The sequence below is a fragment of the Bacillus rossius genome (genome assembly GCF_032445375.1).
Source record: "Bacillus rossius redtenbacheri isolate Brsri chromosome 4 unlocalized genomic scaffold, Brsri_v3 Brsri_v3_scf4_2, whole genome shotgun sequence".
NCBI classification, from domain to species: domain Eukaryota; kingdom Metazoa; phylum Arthropoda; class Insecta; order Phasmatodea; family Bacillidae; genus Bacillus; species Bacillus rossius.
In genome coordinates this window covers 43,386,587-43,401,773 of record NW_026962011.1, presented here as the reverse complement: position 1 = coordinate 43,401,773, position 15,187 = coordinate 43,386,587, and the positions used below count along the sequence as shown (strand labels likewise).

The following is a 15,187-nucleotide window of genomic DNA, read 5'->3' as shown; positions in this document are numbered from 1 at the left end:
GAGACCTGCAAAATTCGCGGATTCATTCGGTGATAGGTTAGAATTCAAACACACATACCTCTTAGATAATTTTGCTATTGGCTTACTGTTCATCTGGATGAATATCAACCAGTTATAAACCCTCAACCAAAGAAGGATCGAATCACAGACAATCCAGCTGAGACAACTTACAAGTCGGCAGCCAATGAACTTGCGGTATTTTCCCGAGTGTACAGGGGTATGTGCAGTCTATCCTGAAGGCCATCGAAACCGCGAATTTTGCAGGTCTCTACGTCATAACGATATCATTAACTCGTGTAAACATCTTGGGACCCGCCTAGTCAGGGAGTGCATTTGCGCTAGTGAGGCGGGATGATAAGTACGGCGCTCGCTGGTGCTTCTAACGCGGTATCGCCTCTAAGCGCAAGGCTATGAACTGGAGCGCAGTCTTCTCGTCGTGCATGGGGCAACTACTATATTTGATCGGTGACCGTTACATTAGATGACGGGGAAATGAAAGTAAGGGCGTAGTTCAAGTTCCTTGCGTGCTTTCAAGAATCTGTACCGGATGTTTCGTGCATAAAAATTATTCTAAAACGAGGGTGTTAGCAACTTTAAATCTAAATCTATATATATATATATATATATATATATATATATATATAGTTTGTAAACGGAATACGAAAACAGGAATACACATCCACCTTGAGCGTATTCTAAAATGTTTGTCATAAACAGACACCAATCTGAGATATTTAGAATTTTAAAATCCACAAGCTTTGCAGACTGTATAGAGCCAGGTAAATAAGGCCCTTAACCGTGTTCAGAAGAGCCTGATGAAAGTTTAGACTAACATTATTTAACAAAGAATCGAAGTATTATTGAACAGTCACTTTGGAGAAAAACAAGGATCGAAAAGAAAACGTAGTTTTTCGCTAAAGGGAAGGCACTTTTTTTTAAACGCATTGCCTGAACTCGAGTCGTATATTCTCCAGAATAAATTTATTGTGTTCGAAATAAATGAATACCTTTTAAGGAGAAATTTCGCTGGGAACGGTAAGAACGGGAGAAAACAGTTCAGTGACGAGGGCTCTGTGTCATTCGTCGCAGAAAATATGATTTTTTTTCCCCCCAACAGGGAGCCATCGGAAATCCAGTTCGCAACTGCTCAACTGAATTAATTTGTTTCCGATATTTCAAACCCTACAGGTGCGCCAGTGCGGGGTGTGATAAATATCCCTGGGTGGGGAAATTAAAAAAAAAAGATGATGTGCACCCTTTGGAGAGAATTGGAAGGTACCAGGAACCCAATAAATAAACGCGTAAAGTCCTTTTATTCGATTTTGATTCATAATCCTGTGACATAAAATCCGTATTCCAGTTAACAAGCTTCTCCTAACGTATCAGTTGGCTTTACTGATAATAAGTCGCCGTGACATCATTAAAAATCATCGCACTCCCGTTTGTACAATAATGAGCAAGGGTAGCCCTTTATACACATTTTGAGTACGATCATGAGCATGTAACGAGAGTTAAACTATAAATAGGTTAAAATTTATTTCCTATGAATTAAATGTATTTTTCATACTGTTCTACAGAACATTTTTCTAGTTTACATATGGCGTATACAATTACTAACGTTCTTGACATGTTTTATAACTTTACCAAACACATTTTACGTTGTACTTAGTTGATTCCGATGGAGCAGTTCCAACCATGGAGTTCAGAATTGTTAAGGGATGTTAATCTGTGACTTAGTGGGAGTAACTTACTACCTAACCGTCACCATATTGCGAACACCAAAAAAAAAAAAAAAATGTTGAAATAGAGCTTAGATACGCCTAACATTAAATAATAATAATGTGTTAGGATTTAGTCGTTAAACACGCAGTCATTTCCATAAATTACACCCAAAATACACACTTCACCCACAATGATTTTTTTGTAAATGAACAGTAATATTCATGTAAAACTACAAATGTTTGTAAATTTGTACATTTATACTAAAACAACTGTAAAACTACAAAATAGTGTTCGCAGTAATACTGTGTTCGGATTCTTACCCGGACCTTCATGCTTTTCAATGTCCCGGTATACTTCCAATAGTTAAAGTCATTTGTGGACAGCGCACATTATCACAAATTAAAATTTTGAACTTTGCGCACAAATTTCGTAAGAAAAACTCAGTATCATCTAAAAAAAAAGTATTTAATGTATTTTGAAAAAAAATAGCCATGTGTTGAAAGTTACATTATCTTTCTTGTAGTACGGCAGGTGGTTTCCAAAGGGATCTTTTCTAAAATGACAGAACTATTTTTATTTTCTTTGCAGTAACTTTTTAATGTCTCGTAAAAACATGGCGGACAATCATCTGGTAGGGCCATGGACATTTCGCGAAAAGATTCCGAGACTAGTTATAAGTTAAAACACTGTATAGCACCGTTTGCGTTTCATGATTGGGTGAATTTCTTTCAGGTACACGTCAATTGATCCAACACCAATCAGAGTAATTCAGTGCGAAAGCAAACACGTCCTGAGCGGCCCAGTCAAGAAAGGCAACGACTTCTCTCGCAGACGTCCGCCAATCGCAAGGAAGAAACCGCTGGTGCGGGCATGTCTTGTTGCAGTCTAATAGGCGTTCAGATTTACTCGCGAAAAATGCCTGCCCCTATCAGCTGGCCATGAAAGGGGGCTTTTACGTAGTGTCCTACTGGTTTTCAACTGACTCTCAATCGGGGGGGGGGGGGGGGGGTGTCCTCGAGGGCGCTTCGCACAAAGAAACGGACGCTAAAGAAGGTGCAGAGGGGTATGGGAAGGGGGGACGCGCAGACTCACCCAAGACGCCGAGCCGGTAGTTGACGGTGACGACCACCAGGTGGCCGTAGCCGGCCAGCACGGAGCCGTCGTAGGGGTTGCCGGAGTTCCACTCGTACGACTCCCCGTGGATGTACACCACCACGGGGTACAGCGTCTGCGAGCCCTCGTCTGCGACACACAGCATCGGCCACACACACACACGCGCGGTCACTTAGCGCACACTTCATCCTATCCCTTCACAACGAACTTTCATTCCGGGGTGATTCACGTCCAGAGCCACGGTTATTCCGCGTATCCATCGAGTGCCAAAGTAGACTTGAAGCAGACATACATCTGCAATGGTGTTCCTAGAACAAGGGTCGGCAGACTTGCGAGTGGGACGAGCCAAATATTAAGTAAACTGATTCCCCAATTTGTTTTAGAAAGCCGCTGAACGTATTTTCTCCGTATCTACATGAAATATTTAAGACGATAAATCAAAATACTTTATTCACTAAATCAACATAAAGTCTGCTTAGGAAAGAAAGAAAAACACGTGAATGTAAAAAAAAAAATGGTCGTAGTCATTAGTAGAGCTGTACTGATAAAATAATGAAACAAAAAATTATTATAATTTATTAATTATTACAATAAAAGAAGCACCCGGGCGAGTTCATGCAGGGCGGTGCGATGGTAGGCGCGCGCGCAGGTTGGGAACACGCCTTGTGATTGGGCCGTTTAACTGTGATCGGCATATTTTTGACGTGACAACGTCTAATAAATCGATGAACGCCGGCTGCACGCAGTAAAAAGTGTCCCGTTACGCACATTGTCCCGTTACGCTCATTGTTCCGTTACGCTGTGTTCCGTTACGCTGTCGGCGAGTGCAGTAATAATAGGTTATGTTACAATTGACTAAAAAATTATGGTGATTCATATAATTGATGATAGATATTTGATTACAGTTTATTTATATGAAAACATGTGCATAATTATATTTAAACTTTATAGCTAAACGCCAGTTTTTAAAATTAATTACAATTCATCTACACGTGAACTGTTTCGTCGACTGTTTATAAAGTGAAGTGAAAAGTTGATGTGGTTTTCAGTGCTTATTTCAACAACAATTTCGGCAATAAAGGTTGGTTATTCTTGCATTTTAAAAATCTGTTTACTAGTGTAATTTCCAGTATTTATTCTTTTATTATTAAAATAAAAATGATTCAATTTTATTCATAAAAGTATGCAATCATTTCATCAATGTTTTGCTATAACGTTGTCACGTTAAACTATCGTCCGTAAACCAACTTTACAAACAACAACATTTTTTTTCTTGTGCGGTGGAAGCGCAGTGAATTGTAGAGCCGCGAAATGCTACGAGAAGAGCCGCATGCGGCTCGCGAGCCGCGGTTTGCTGACCCCTGCGGGCCTCTGAGCCAGTCACTATTGCAGGGCCCTGATTTTTTTTGAGGGGCTTTTCAAGGGGGGGGGGGGGGGGCTTGGAGGTATGGAATATCCCCCAGGGGTAAAAGTAGCTCGGGAAGCTCTGAACAGAAAGATTTCATGAAAAAAAAAGAAAGCGCTCTAAACAATTTTTTTTTCTTTTAAAGTCAACGAGTAACTTATAATCTCGTCGATGGTTTTACTAATTTATGTTAGAAAATGTTGATATTCTTTCCTAATTATTTATTCTTGGGTTAGTTTTATAACTGCCACCGATTAAAATCCGGTGAAATCAAGTTTTTGTGCGAGGAATTTAAATCTTTAAAAAAAAAGTTTCCGATATTAGTAATGAAAACTCATTTGAAAGCAAAATTTACCGACTAGCATTTCGAATTATGTGCTTATAACAATCTAAGTACATCCTTTTCCCATTTAGTTCTATAATTTTTCACAGAAAACTAGACAAAAGACGAAAAGATGTGGTACGGGGCCCTTGTCAGGGTTTCCCTGCCCCTACAACGTTTTAATTCGCGTTGATGAGTGCGCTACAGTTCTCCTCGCGCGCACTTGACAACGGCAAGCCAGTTATAAAACAAGAGTAACAAGTGGTTGCTCGGCATAATATATGACCTTGCTATCGACCGATAAGCGATGAGCATCAATATATATATATAAGATGTGTGTTCATTTTCAGTTGTTCTCCGAACGTGACTGTTACTGAGTGTCGTCATGGAGTTGAACCTGTTTATTTCTGTTCATTCGTGAAATTTATAATAGCTTGGATAGGGTTGTAATCCAGAGTCTCCAACAATATTTGAACATGTACATCGGTGTATAAAGTTCTCTTGGATATTTGCGGCCGTTTTTTCTGGATTGGCCTTGTTATCGACGAATGAGGATTATATAAAAAAAATATAAAAAAAAAATAATTTCTTTTTGCACAGCTTAAGTTGAGTGTAGCCAGGAGTGAAATTAACACGGGGTATAGTCGTGGCTCCAAAAATAAATTTATAAAATAAAACTTTTTTTTTTAGTTTATAACTACAATTTCTTAATTTCTTCTTGTTCCAGCAGCCATTTAATTACTTATTCTAAATATGTATGACTCCATACTTAAACGTTACATAATTCTCTTCCAAAGAATGCATTTTAATTTGAAGAGCTCTTGGAAAATGCATCGATAATTAAAAAATTAAATTTTTCAGAAGCAAAAAAAGTACCTAATTTGCTCCTTGTCATTTAAATAATGCGAAACATATGCTCTAACACAAATAACACCTCCTATTCTCCTTCAATGTTCTAATCAACATTAATATGCAGATATGTTAAACAATATCATGCTTGAAACTTAATTATTGATATAAGAGAAGCAGTTGAAAACAAACAAGTAAACAACATAAAAGTAAAAAAAAGGTAGGCAACATTTATAGGCTAGCATACATATAAATAAAAAATTACTAATAGTAAGGATAATGGTAATATTTGCTTAAAATACTGTTTACAGTGGTTATTTTTGCTTAAAATACTGCGAACAATGGTAATTTTTCTAAAAATATGTGGGAAATGTTTTTTTTTTTTTGCTGATCTCACTATATTTCAGAGGCACACATCGTACAGTTTCTGCTTCAACAGTTGGTTCTAGGCATGCCACAAGGCATCAGCACAGGATGGACAAAAAATGCAAAATGACTTTTTTATTTTTTTACCATAAGCTCTTCAATTATATTAATTAAGAAAGAAAGACACTAGTTATTGTTCATATGTTTCGTTGCCTCTGCGACTTCATGTCCACTCTCGAATATCAAAGGAAGGTGGTAAATCGGAAAACCTGTACCTACCTCCACGGTAGGTATTTTCTGTCTTCAGAAGCGATATCTAGGCATTGAAAAAAAACTCACTCTTTCAATTACTTTTAGGATAGACTCCACAGTCCTTGCACACTTGGGAAAAATTTCCTCGCTTATCGGTTGCTTGATTGAGAGATTTCCAATCTGGCTTGCCAGTGATTCGATACTTTTTTATGAGAGTTTCTCATTGGCCCGGTGAGTTCTTAACATAAACTGTGGGCCAATCACAGAAGCAGGTCAAAGTTGAAACCTTTTTGAATTTCAGCCTACTACGAAATGAATCCGCTTATCTCTAACGGTATCGAGTTAAATCGATGTCAAGAAATATATGTAGAAAATAGATGAATGAGATTAGGTAACATGATTTCGTATTCGATTGGAAGCAGTTTCAGTTGTGCTCTTTATGCCATTCTGTGTAAAAAAAAATTAAATAATTTGACGATTTATTGCTGTTTTTCGACAGAATAAATCATAGAACTGCTGTGGTTATAACTTGTGAAACGAATGAATGCGGTGGTAACGAGTAAGGACGACGACCGAGTGTTTGAAACTATCGCAGAGCCAACATCCGTCGCAGAGAATAATTGCAAGCCGGCCATTCATCAACAAACCACGAAAAAAAAAAAAAAAGAAAGGAAAAAAAACTGGCGCGATCAACATCCGAAAATTACATTTCACAGCAAAATAAAAAAAAAAAAATAACTATGCTCTCCGAAGCTTGTAATTCCCTTCGTGTTGAGTGTTATAGTTCGTAATGTTCATCAAGCGAATGTGATTTCCCACGTCCCATGCTGACGTCTCTATTGATGCGAGTAACTTATAATTAAAACTAGCTGCAGTACCCGGCGTTGCCCGGGCTGAAAACAGGGTGACGGGGACCTTTTTCTAAATCATATGTAGTTAGTAATAAATTGTCTTCTTAATTTAAATGCACTATAGAAAAAAGCTGAAAAATAAGATATTATATATATCACTATCTCTGTCTCTCTTTTATATTTAAATAAATTGTGTAATGCGTGCGCACTTATACAAAAAAACAGACGAAATGCCGCTATATAACATGAAATACACATTTTTTGAAACGATTCATTCTCAAACTATTTAAAAATATTTATACCGTCTCGGAAACCTTCACGGGCATGCGCATAACAACTCACCAAAATTTCATCGCAATCGGATGCATGGTATAGGAACGCATACGGCACAAACAACCGAAAATTAAAGACATCAAACGATGGTGCGTTTAAAATTCAAGGCAACTCTATCTATTGACGATGTTAAGAACAAAACTGTTATTAGCGCCTTTATTTTGCTAGCCGCTGCGAGCTCCACTAAGCGGGCTGGTCTCACCAAGGAGAAAAATATGAATTGGCCAGACCTTACTATGTGCATGATCGTGTGGCATATATAGAGAAATGACACTCACTCACTATTTGTATGTCTATGACCTATGATTTTTTCTGTTATAAAATGAAATTATCACTTTTTTACTCCCTTAGGGATGGAATTTCATATTAATATGTGGTCTGTGTGTTAATCCAGGTTATGAGCTCGCTGTAGGCCAAATTTCATACAGATCCGTTCAGCCGTTCTGGCGTGATTGAGTAACATCCATCCATCCATACAAACTTTCACGTTTATAATATTAGTGGGATAAACATTTCCATCATACATTACATATGTGTAACTCTAGCGGTTTTGCCATCGCACGCAAGAATAGCTCGCAGATGGTAGATTTTTTCCTACTTACTTGACACTTATCGTCATATTTTGGACAATTCACACAATATCTTTATAAATTGTAGCCTATGTGTTATTCTGATGTATAAGCTATATTATTGTAAAGTTTCATTAAAATACATTCAGTAGTTTTTACGTGAAAGAGTAACAAACATCCATCCATTCTTACAAACTTTCGCGTTTATAATATTAGTAGGATTTTTTTGAGACACATTAATATTATTGATATCGTCTGCCACGGTAACCCCAGCGAGGTGGCGCAAGACGCGATAAACTTATAACTGTAGATTGGACTCCTCGTTTGAGAGGAAGGTGTTCATCCAATCCCGCATCGGAATTTACATAAGGCGGGCTGTTTCGTTGTGTTTAGTTCGCTAAAGCTAAAATTGGGCTTTAAATCAGTGGAAAGAGGTTACCGGAGATTCAGTTTTGTTAAACTACAATACTGACCACTAGTGGTTGGCGAGGTGAACAACAATGTTAAAAATTTTCATCATAAATTTACAAAAAAAAAAAAAAGCTGGTTACAAATTATTTAGAGATCTTTGTAAATTTATCTTTTGACTTCGTTAAATTTCCGGGAACTAAGTTCACTTACTTTAAAAATGAATCGACGAGAATAATTTTGGTATGTATTCCAAACTTCAAAAACTGTTTAATACTACTGCAAAAAACACAATTATAAATTCCACGCGTGTGCTTACCATATTTAAAACGAAAAATTGAACTAGAAAGTTGAATTACAGAGTTGTTTTTGCGAAGCCCGAGTTATCAGAAATTATCAAGCACTCTCCGTTTATTTCAGGTAAATTCTTCGTAGAAAAGTCAGTAAATTTACAGTAATTTCTTGCAGCGTAGCATCTGAGTAATGGAATACTGAGCATTTTTTTTTTGAAAAGCTAAGATCTATAGACCGTAGAGCATTTTTTTTGATTGGCCTTCTGCTAATAATACACGTGAATTTATAAGGCTCTAATTAAAATTGTAAAGGTCATCGTCTGTATTCAGAGATAATTTCAACTGAAATGTTATTACATGTGATGCTAATACTGCCAGACACAAACAGCACTACTGGGGGAAAATAAAAATCTTTGGATTTGGAGATTGGTTTAAAAGAGGGAATTGGTTTGGATCTCTTAAAAGAAAGGGAGTCCACCCGCCGTTACATTGGGGGAGACAGAAGTCCGAGTGAATGCCGTCTGAAATGAGTGACGCGCCAGAGTGCCTGTTCCCCTTGACTCGCCCAAGTTTGGGAAGTCGGGGGGAAAGTTTGGGAGGCATTTCCCAGCTCCGCTGTACTCGTACATTCAGCATTCAGCAGGCTGCTTCATCCATGTTGTGCGGCCAAACAACGTCTCACGCTGAAAATACAGTCTAACTTTAAATTAGCATGAAAATAATGCAAGTGGAACTTCTTACCGGACTCGAGTCCGTTAAAGTCAACTCCAGTCCACTCTCTGTGGCGCCTCGCCTCTATGGTTGAAAGAAACTAAGCAAACTTCTAGTTTTTATGGGTATAAATGTGCAAATTTACAATTTAAATGTTTACATATTCATTTACACAGCGACTGATACAGTTATTATTTTTTTAGACTACCAAACACGAATCCAAAGAGATTAGGTTTGCAGGTATGTACTGTTGGGGAAATAGGTACCGATGGTACTACTTATTTATGAGTAGAGGCTGGAAAAATTCGTGGATTCATTTCGCGATAGGCTAGACTTCAAACTCTTTCACATTCATGCTGCTTCATTCATTGATTGGACCACCGTTAATCTGAAGGACTCTGAGCATATGAAAAACTTTCAACAAAATAAGTATTATCGAATGACATGTATATCAGTTAACACGTGTCATGAGTCAGTAGCCAATGAGCAAGTGCAATTGGCCCGAGTACAAACTTATACGAACCGTAGATTTTGAAACGAGTTGCTTTAATGGGTATTAGGCCCCGCCACTTCGGATTTTTCCATCTTTTTTGCTGTAATTATAATCTTGAACTATTTATCACAATTTACGGCATGTCCAGGCATAAATAATATCTCCCAGACCTTATGGACCTGGTTGCAACCACACATTTACTAACTGGCTCTGGTCTGTAAGCGCCGCGAGGAAATAACTTATTATTTCACGCGGGCGACTACAACGGTCATGATATAATCACTAGAGACCGGAAAAACTCGCGAATTCATTTCGCGAAAGGCTAAAATATAAATAGTTATACCTCAGTGCTGTCTCTGCTATTGGCTCACAACTCACCTGGATGTCTCTGGGCCAATGAGAAACGCCCGACCAAAGCTTTATTGAATCACAGGCTGCTACGTTGGGACGTCTCACAAGACAGCAGCCAATGAGTGGGTGGCATTTGACCGAGTGTACGTAGAACTATGGAGTTCATCCTACAAATCATTGAACCCGCGAATTTTTCCTGTCCCTAATAATCACACCAGTTCATAAGTGTTGACTTCAACAAGTAGAAGCTAAAGCTAAGTCCAAATAAAAAAAAATAGCATTGAAGCTTTATTGCGAAGCGGTATCACAATGTTAGGAATTGCAAGATGGATAGGGCCTAATCCCACTCAACGCAGAATGCTCGGATGTCAGCACCACAGACGGGCTCGTGCTGGTTATTTTTATCGTGCGTGTGACGTGCTGTTCCCTCCGTCTCGTTTTTAAATTTTTTTCCCCCTTCGAGGGCCTGCTATGGATAGTGAGCAGGAGGGGGGAGGGAAGCTCTCGGAAAGATGCTCTGTGCCCAGAGGCTGCGGCGAGCTGGCCTTGTTAGTTGCGTCCCAGCCCTTCAACCCCCCCTCCTCAACCGACCCTCTCGAGCCGGACTGCGAAGGAATCCCGGCTGTCCTCCAGAAGGCCAATCAGGTCGGCTAGCGGCCCTCGTCGCTACCCGCCGGCCGGGACAACCTTTCCCCCGAGGGTACAGTCGGTGCCACGTGTCTCGACTCTGGCTCGACGTTCCTCGGAACTACATGAGAAGCATTTATGTATTTCTCTCTAGAAATATAAAAAAAAAAATACGTTCGCTCATTAGACTGCAATAAGTAGAGACCTGCAAAATTCGCGGATTCATTGACCTCTAGGATAGACTCCACAGACCTTTAAAAACTCGCGGAAATGACACATGTTCATTGGCTACTGAAGCGTGAGACGTCTCGACTAGGCTGTCCGTAATTCGGCACTTTCTTGGTTTAGTGTTTCCCATTGGTTCCCCGGATAAAATGTGGGCCAATCGCAGAAGCGGTACGAAGGTATAGTTGTGTTGATGCTAGCCTATCGCGAAATGAATCCGCGAATTTTTCATGTCTCTAGCAATAAGGTATTCCCGCGCCACACTGTTCAACATTTTCACCTTAAATTTACAATGAGCGTTGGTTAAAAAAGATCTAGGGATCTTCTAAAAATTTACCGCTATCTTCGTAAACGTACGTGTAATAAGCTCACTTACTTCGAGCATGAATTCACGAGTATAATCTTGGAATACCAGCAAAACTTCAAAAACCTTTGTAAAGGCTACTTGTACGAACACTCTTATGTGTTCCACGTGTGTGCTTAACTTGTCTACAACGAAAAAAAAAAGATTACGGTGAAGTTTATACGAACATACTGTTATCTGAACTAAGAATCGAAATCTTTTTTCTATAAATTTTATTGTAGTTTCTAACTACAGCGATTGGCGGCCGGCTGCAAGAGAAGCCATTGCCACATTCGACCGGGCCATACATAACGCGTTTGCTTCAGCGATGGATGGCTGTGATTGGTGTGCTGACAGTAGACATAATTAAACCCAGCCAACTACTGAACACACACAACGCTACAAAGTTTTAATACACAACTGGTCTAGAAAAAAGTTTTTGCGGATAAATACCTGGCCCTACTTTTCCTTCTGCCGGTGCTTTTGTGTCAACATATTTCTGCAACGACTTAATGTTTATTTATTTATTTATTTATTTATTTATTGTCTTTAATGGTGGCGAAGTTAAGGCGGTATGCCTTCTCTTACACTTAACCACTTTTCTGCAATGACATCAAAGATTTGAATATTAGAAACTAAGCATGATATAGACTAAATATTAAGAGAACAAATTAAAATTTTAACTTAATGTTCAAATATTAACTATTACAAAAGATTCAACCATAACTAATTATAAAGTAATTAAAAACTAAGAATAGACATACATAAAAAGGAAAGTAATTAAACATACAGCAAATAGTATCAAAACCGAGAAAAAAAAAACATTAGGTGCTACTACATTAAAACCAGTCACTCGCTCATTCACACACAGAATCAAGCAGTAGGGTAGCAGCGAAGTGGTCATGGTGAGCAGTTGTTACAAAGATGTTTTTTCAGCCTGTACTAAAAGGATGCTAGATTTTTTTGTTTGCCTTGTCGCTTGGTCTAGTTTATTCCAGAGCCTGCTACTCACGGTTGCCAGTGTTCGTAAGCAAACATCGCGTGATGCTGTGCCAGCGGCAGCAGGTAGGACATGTCACGTGGCACAGACTATAGGAACGCACAGACGCAAGTCAGTCGCCTCTGCGCCCCGCTGACTGTCTGCCGGGAATCACCGGAGCAAGTGCGTTCAGCTGAAGAGGGTCCGACCCTTTCGGTCCAGTGGTCGGAGCTCCCGGCTGGTGAGACAACAGGTCATGAGTCGGACATTTTTCACGTGGCAACGTCTAATAAATCGATGAACGCGCGGCTGCACGCACGAAAAAGTGCCCCGTTAAGCACATTGTGCCGTTACGCTGTGTCCCGTTACTCTCATTGTACGCTTGCGCCGCATCTATCTCTCTTCCACTCGATTGGAACAACCATCGATTTGACTTTTTCGAGGCACATTCAACTTGAAACACTCCCATTCGTTTCCCACTTTTCCTATCATCGTCCTATCCTTAACAGAATAACACAGATTGGAAGAAGTTAAATAGCAAACATGTATAAACTTTATAGTTTATATAATCTGTTCGTTAAAGTAATAAATATATTTGAATTAATGAGTGCAAATAAAAGTAAATTTATCATTTAAATTGTAGATTTCATCTCACTCCTTCTTTGTATCCATACAAAATAGTGATAATTCAATAAAAATGATTCACTTTTATTCATAAAAGTATGCAATAATTTCATCAATGTTTTGTTATGACGTTGTCACGTTAAACTATCGTCCGTAAACCGACTTTACAGACAACCGAATTTTTTTTTTCCACTTGTGGAAGATTTACTTCCAGGGCCTAGGGTCAGCTCCGCTGCGTTTTCCCTTCGTCGTAGTATCGCAGAAGACAATGGCGAACCAACGTAGAATCATCACGTCATCTAGCCAACGCCATGATAATCTCCCCATGGCGATCATGGAGGATTTAAACCAGGTTATTGGTTGATCACCCACTGATAGTAATAATAATCATATTCATCGTCACCATCGTTCTTTGAATGATTATTGCAAACGGAAAAAAAAGTATTTTTTTTCGACTTACACCATTGTTGGTTACATTGTATGTCATAGATAAACCTCAAAGCCATCATCGTCATCATCATCGTTTTTCGTCTTCGCCCTCCTCATAATAATCACTAACATCAACTTCAGTCGGCCATCACTATACGCTCCACGTGTGTGTTTATACCCTAAATGTGTTTTTATTTTTAATTATTTCGGGGGCAATTGACACCCAACCCCCCCCCCCCCCCCGAAACAAACACACAACCCGAGGATCCGATGGCGCCCAAAGACCTCGGGAGCACGTTAAAATCAACATACTTCAATCAGCAACGTTAGCTGTTGAGGCAATTCAAAACACTGTTATTAGCGATCGCGCGTTTAAAATTCCAGACAACCTCAGCTATTGAGGAAATTCAAAACTAAACTGTTATTAGCGCAGTTAGTTTGCTAGCCACCGCTAGCTTCACTAAGCGGACGGGTCTCGCCAAGAAGTGTAAAAAAAAAAATTGGTTTCATTGTTATATCTCCGGGTCCCATCACAGTACGGAAATAAAATATACAATAGTTTTTAAGTCAGATCATGAGCTTTAAAACCCAAAATGTTTCATTAAAATCGGTATAGTAGTTTTTTGCGTGATGCTCGAACAACAACCAGACAGTTACAGTTTTACAATAGTGTATATAGAAAGATACAGTAAATTCACACCTAAATCCTAAACACGAGCTTGTAACAATCTGCCTATCCAGTTTATTTATTCAATGCCGTAACTTTTTATCGCCAATATATTTTAAGTGTAAATTAATTTTTATTTCAGATAAGTATCATATTTTTGAGAGAATGGCATTACTCCGGACCTACGAAGGGCACAAAGCACATGAAAGCGATTCATTATATTTAACAGGATGGACGTAACGTAACATTATTACAGCTTCACGTCCGCCATCGGGTAATTTTTTTAAGCACCTTACTATATTTTAATCAACGTGGATGCCTCTTGCGTATTTGAGTTTTTTTTTTGTTCCACTGCCTCTCTGCATTTTGTTTTGACGGCCGTGGGGTGAAGTGGCGAACCTTTCGGCTCGGAGGAAAATTACGAGAGACAGCCACTGAAGTGCTTTCGGGATAAAAATTAAAAAAAAAAAAAATTAAAAAAAACACTGCCCAGCTCTTGCAGCATGGATACATTAATCTACTAGCTTTGGACACTTTTATTCCCCAGCATGGTTGGGGAAATTGAAGCACAAACATCAAACATCGTTTTCCCACGACGTGATGTAAAATATATCACTATTATTAATTAACTATAGTACTGAAAGTTATTACAATAGCGTGTCTCACGCTTCGCGAGGTAAACGTAGGGAATGTTCCGTCGCTTCTTGTGTCGAACAAAAACGTGAAACTGAATCTCTCAAAAAAAAAAAAATGGTTGTCTGTAAAGTCGGTTTACGGACGTTAGATATAACGTTACACTTAAACTTCCGAGTTGTTTATTTTGTTATAAAAAGGGTACACATACACGTGGAAGAAGTTAGTGTTTTTATGCAGTCGTCTTTACCACTTTTGAATGTTTTGCATGGATACTAATATTATTATTGTTCCAAGTAAATGATCCGAGTACCCGTAAATTTAGGAAGATAACGACACATTTATCAAGACCTCTGGATAATTTGTAACCAGCGTTCGTCGTAGATGTAAGGTAATAGACCTAATATTTAACAGTGGATACAGGGATACAGTGTAGTTGTAATGTGAGATAAAGTTTAGTTCGTAACCATCTCAAGACTATTCTTTTGCTGCAGTAAGAATAGTAAGTAATCTAAGATAAATAAATTATTAAAAAAGAAAAATTCGAGCCGTGTTTTGTTCCATAATACTGTGAAAATAGGTTTGTAGATAACATACTTTTTTTTGTCAACCAGCATTTATT

At 38.7% G+C, this 15,187-nt stretch overlaps 1 protein-coding gene across 1 annotated transcript in view; it reads right to left on the bottom strand.

Moving 5' to 3' along the window:
* LOC134541842 (neuroligin-2-like) overlaps window positions 1–15,187 on the bottom strand; it is a 198,012-nt gene that overhangs the window by 81,839 nt on the left and 100,986 nt on the right. The window contains exon 5 of the mRNA XM_063385539.1: window positions 2,815–2,964. Within this exon, the coding sequence (XP_063241609.1) occupies window positions 2,815–2,964 (150 nt within the window). The remainder of the gene's footprint in view (window positions 1–2,814; window positions 2,965–15,187) is intronic.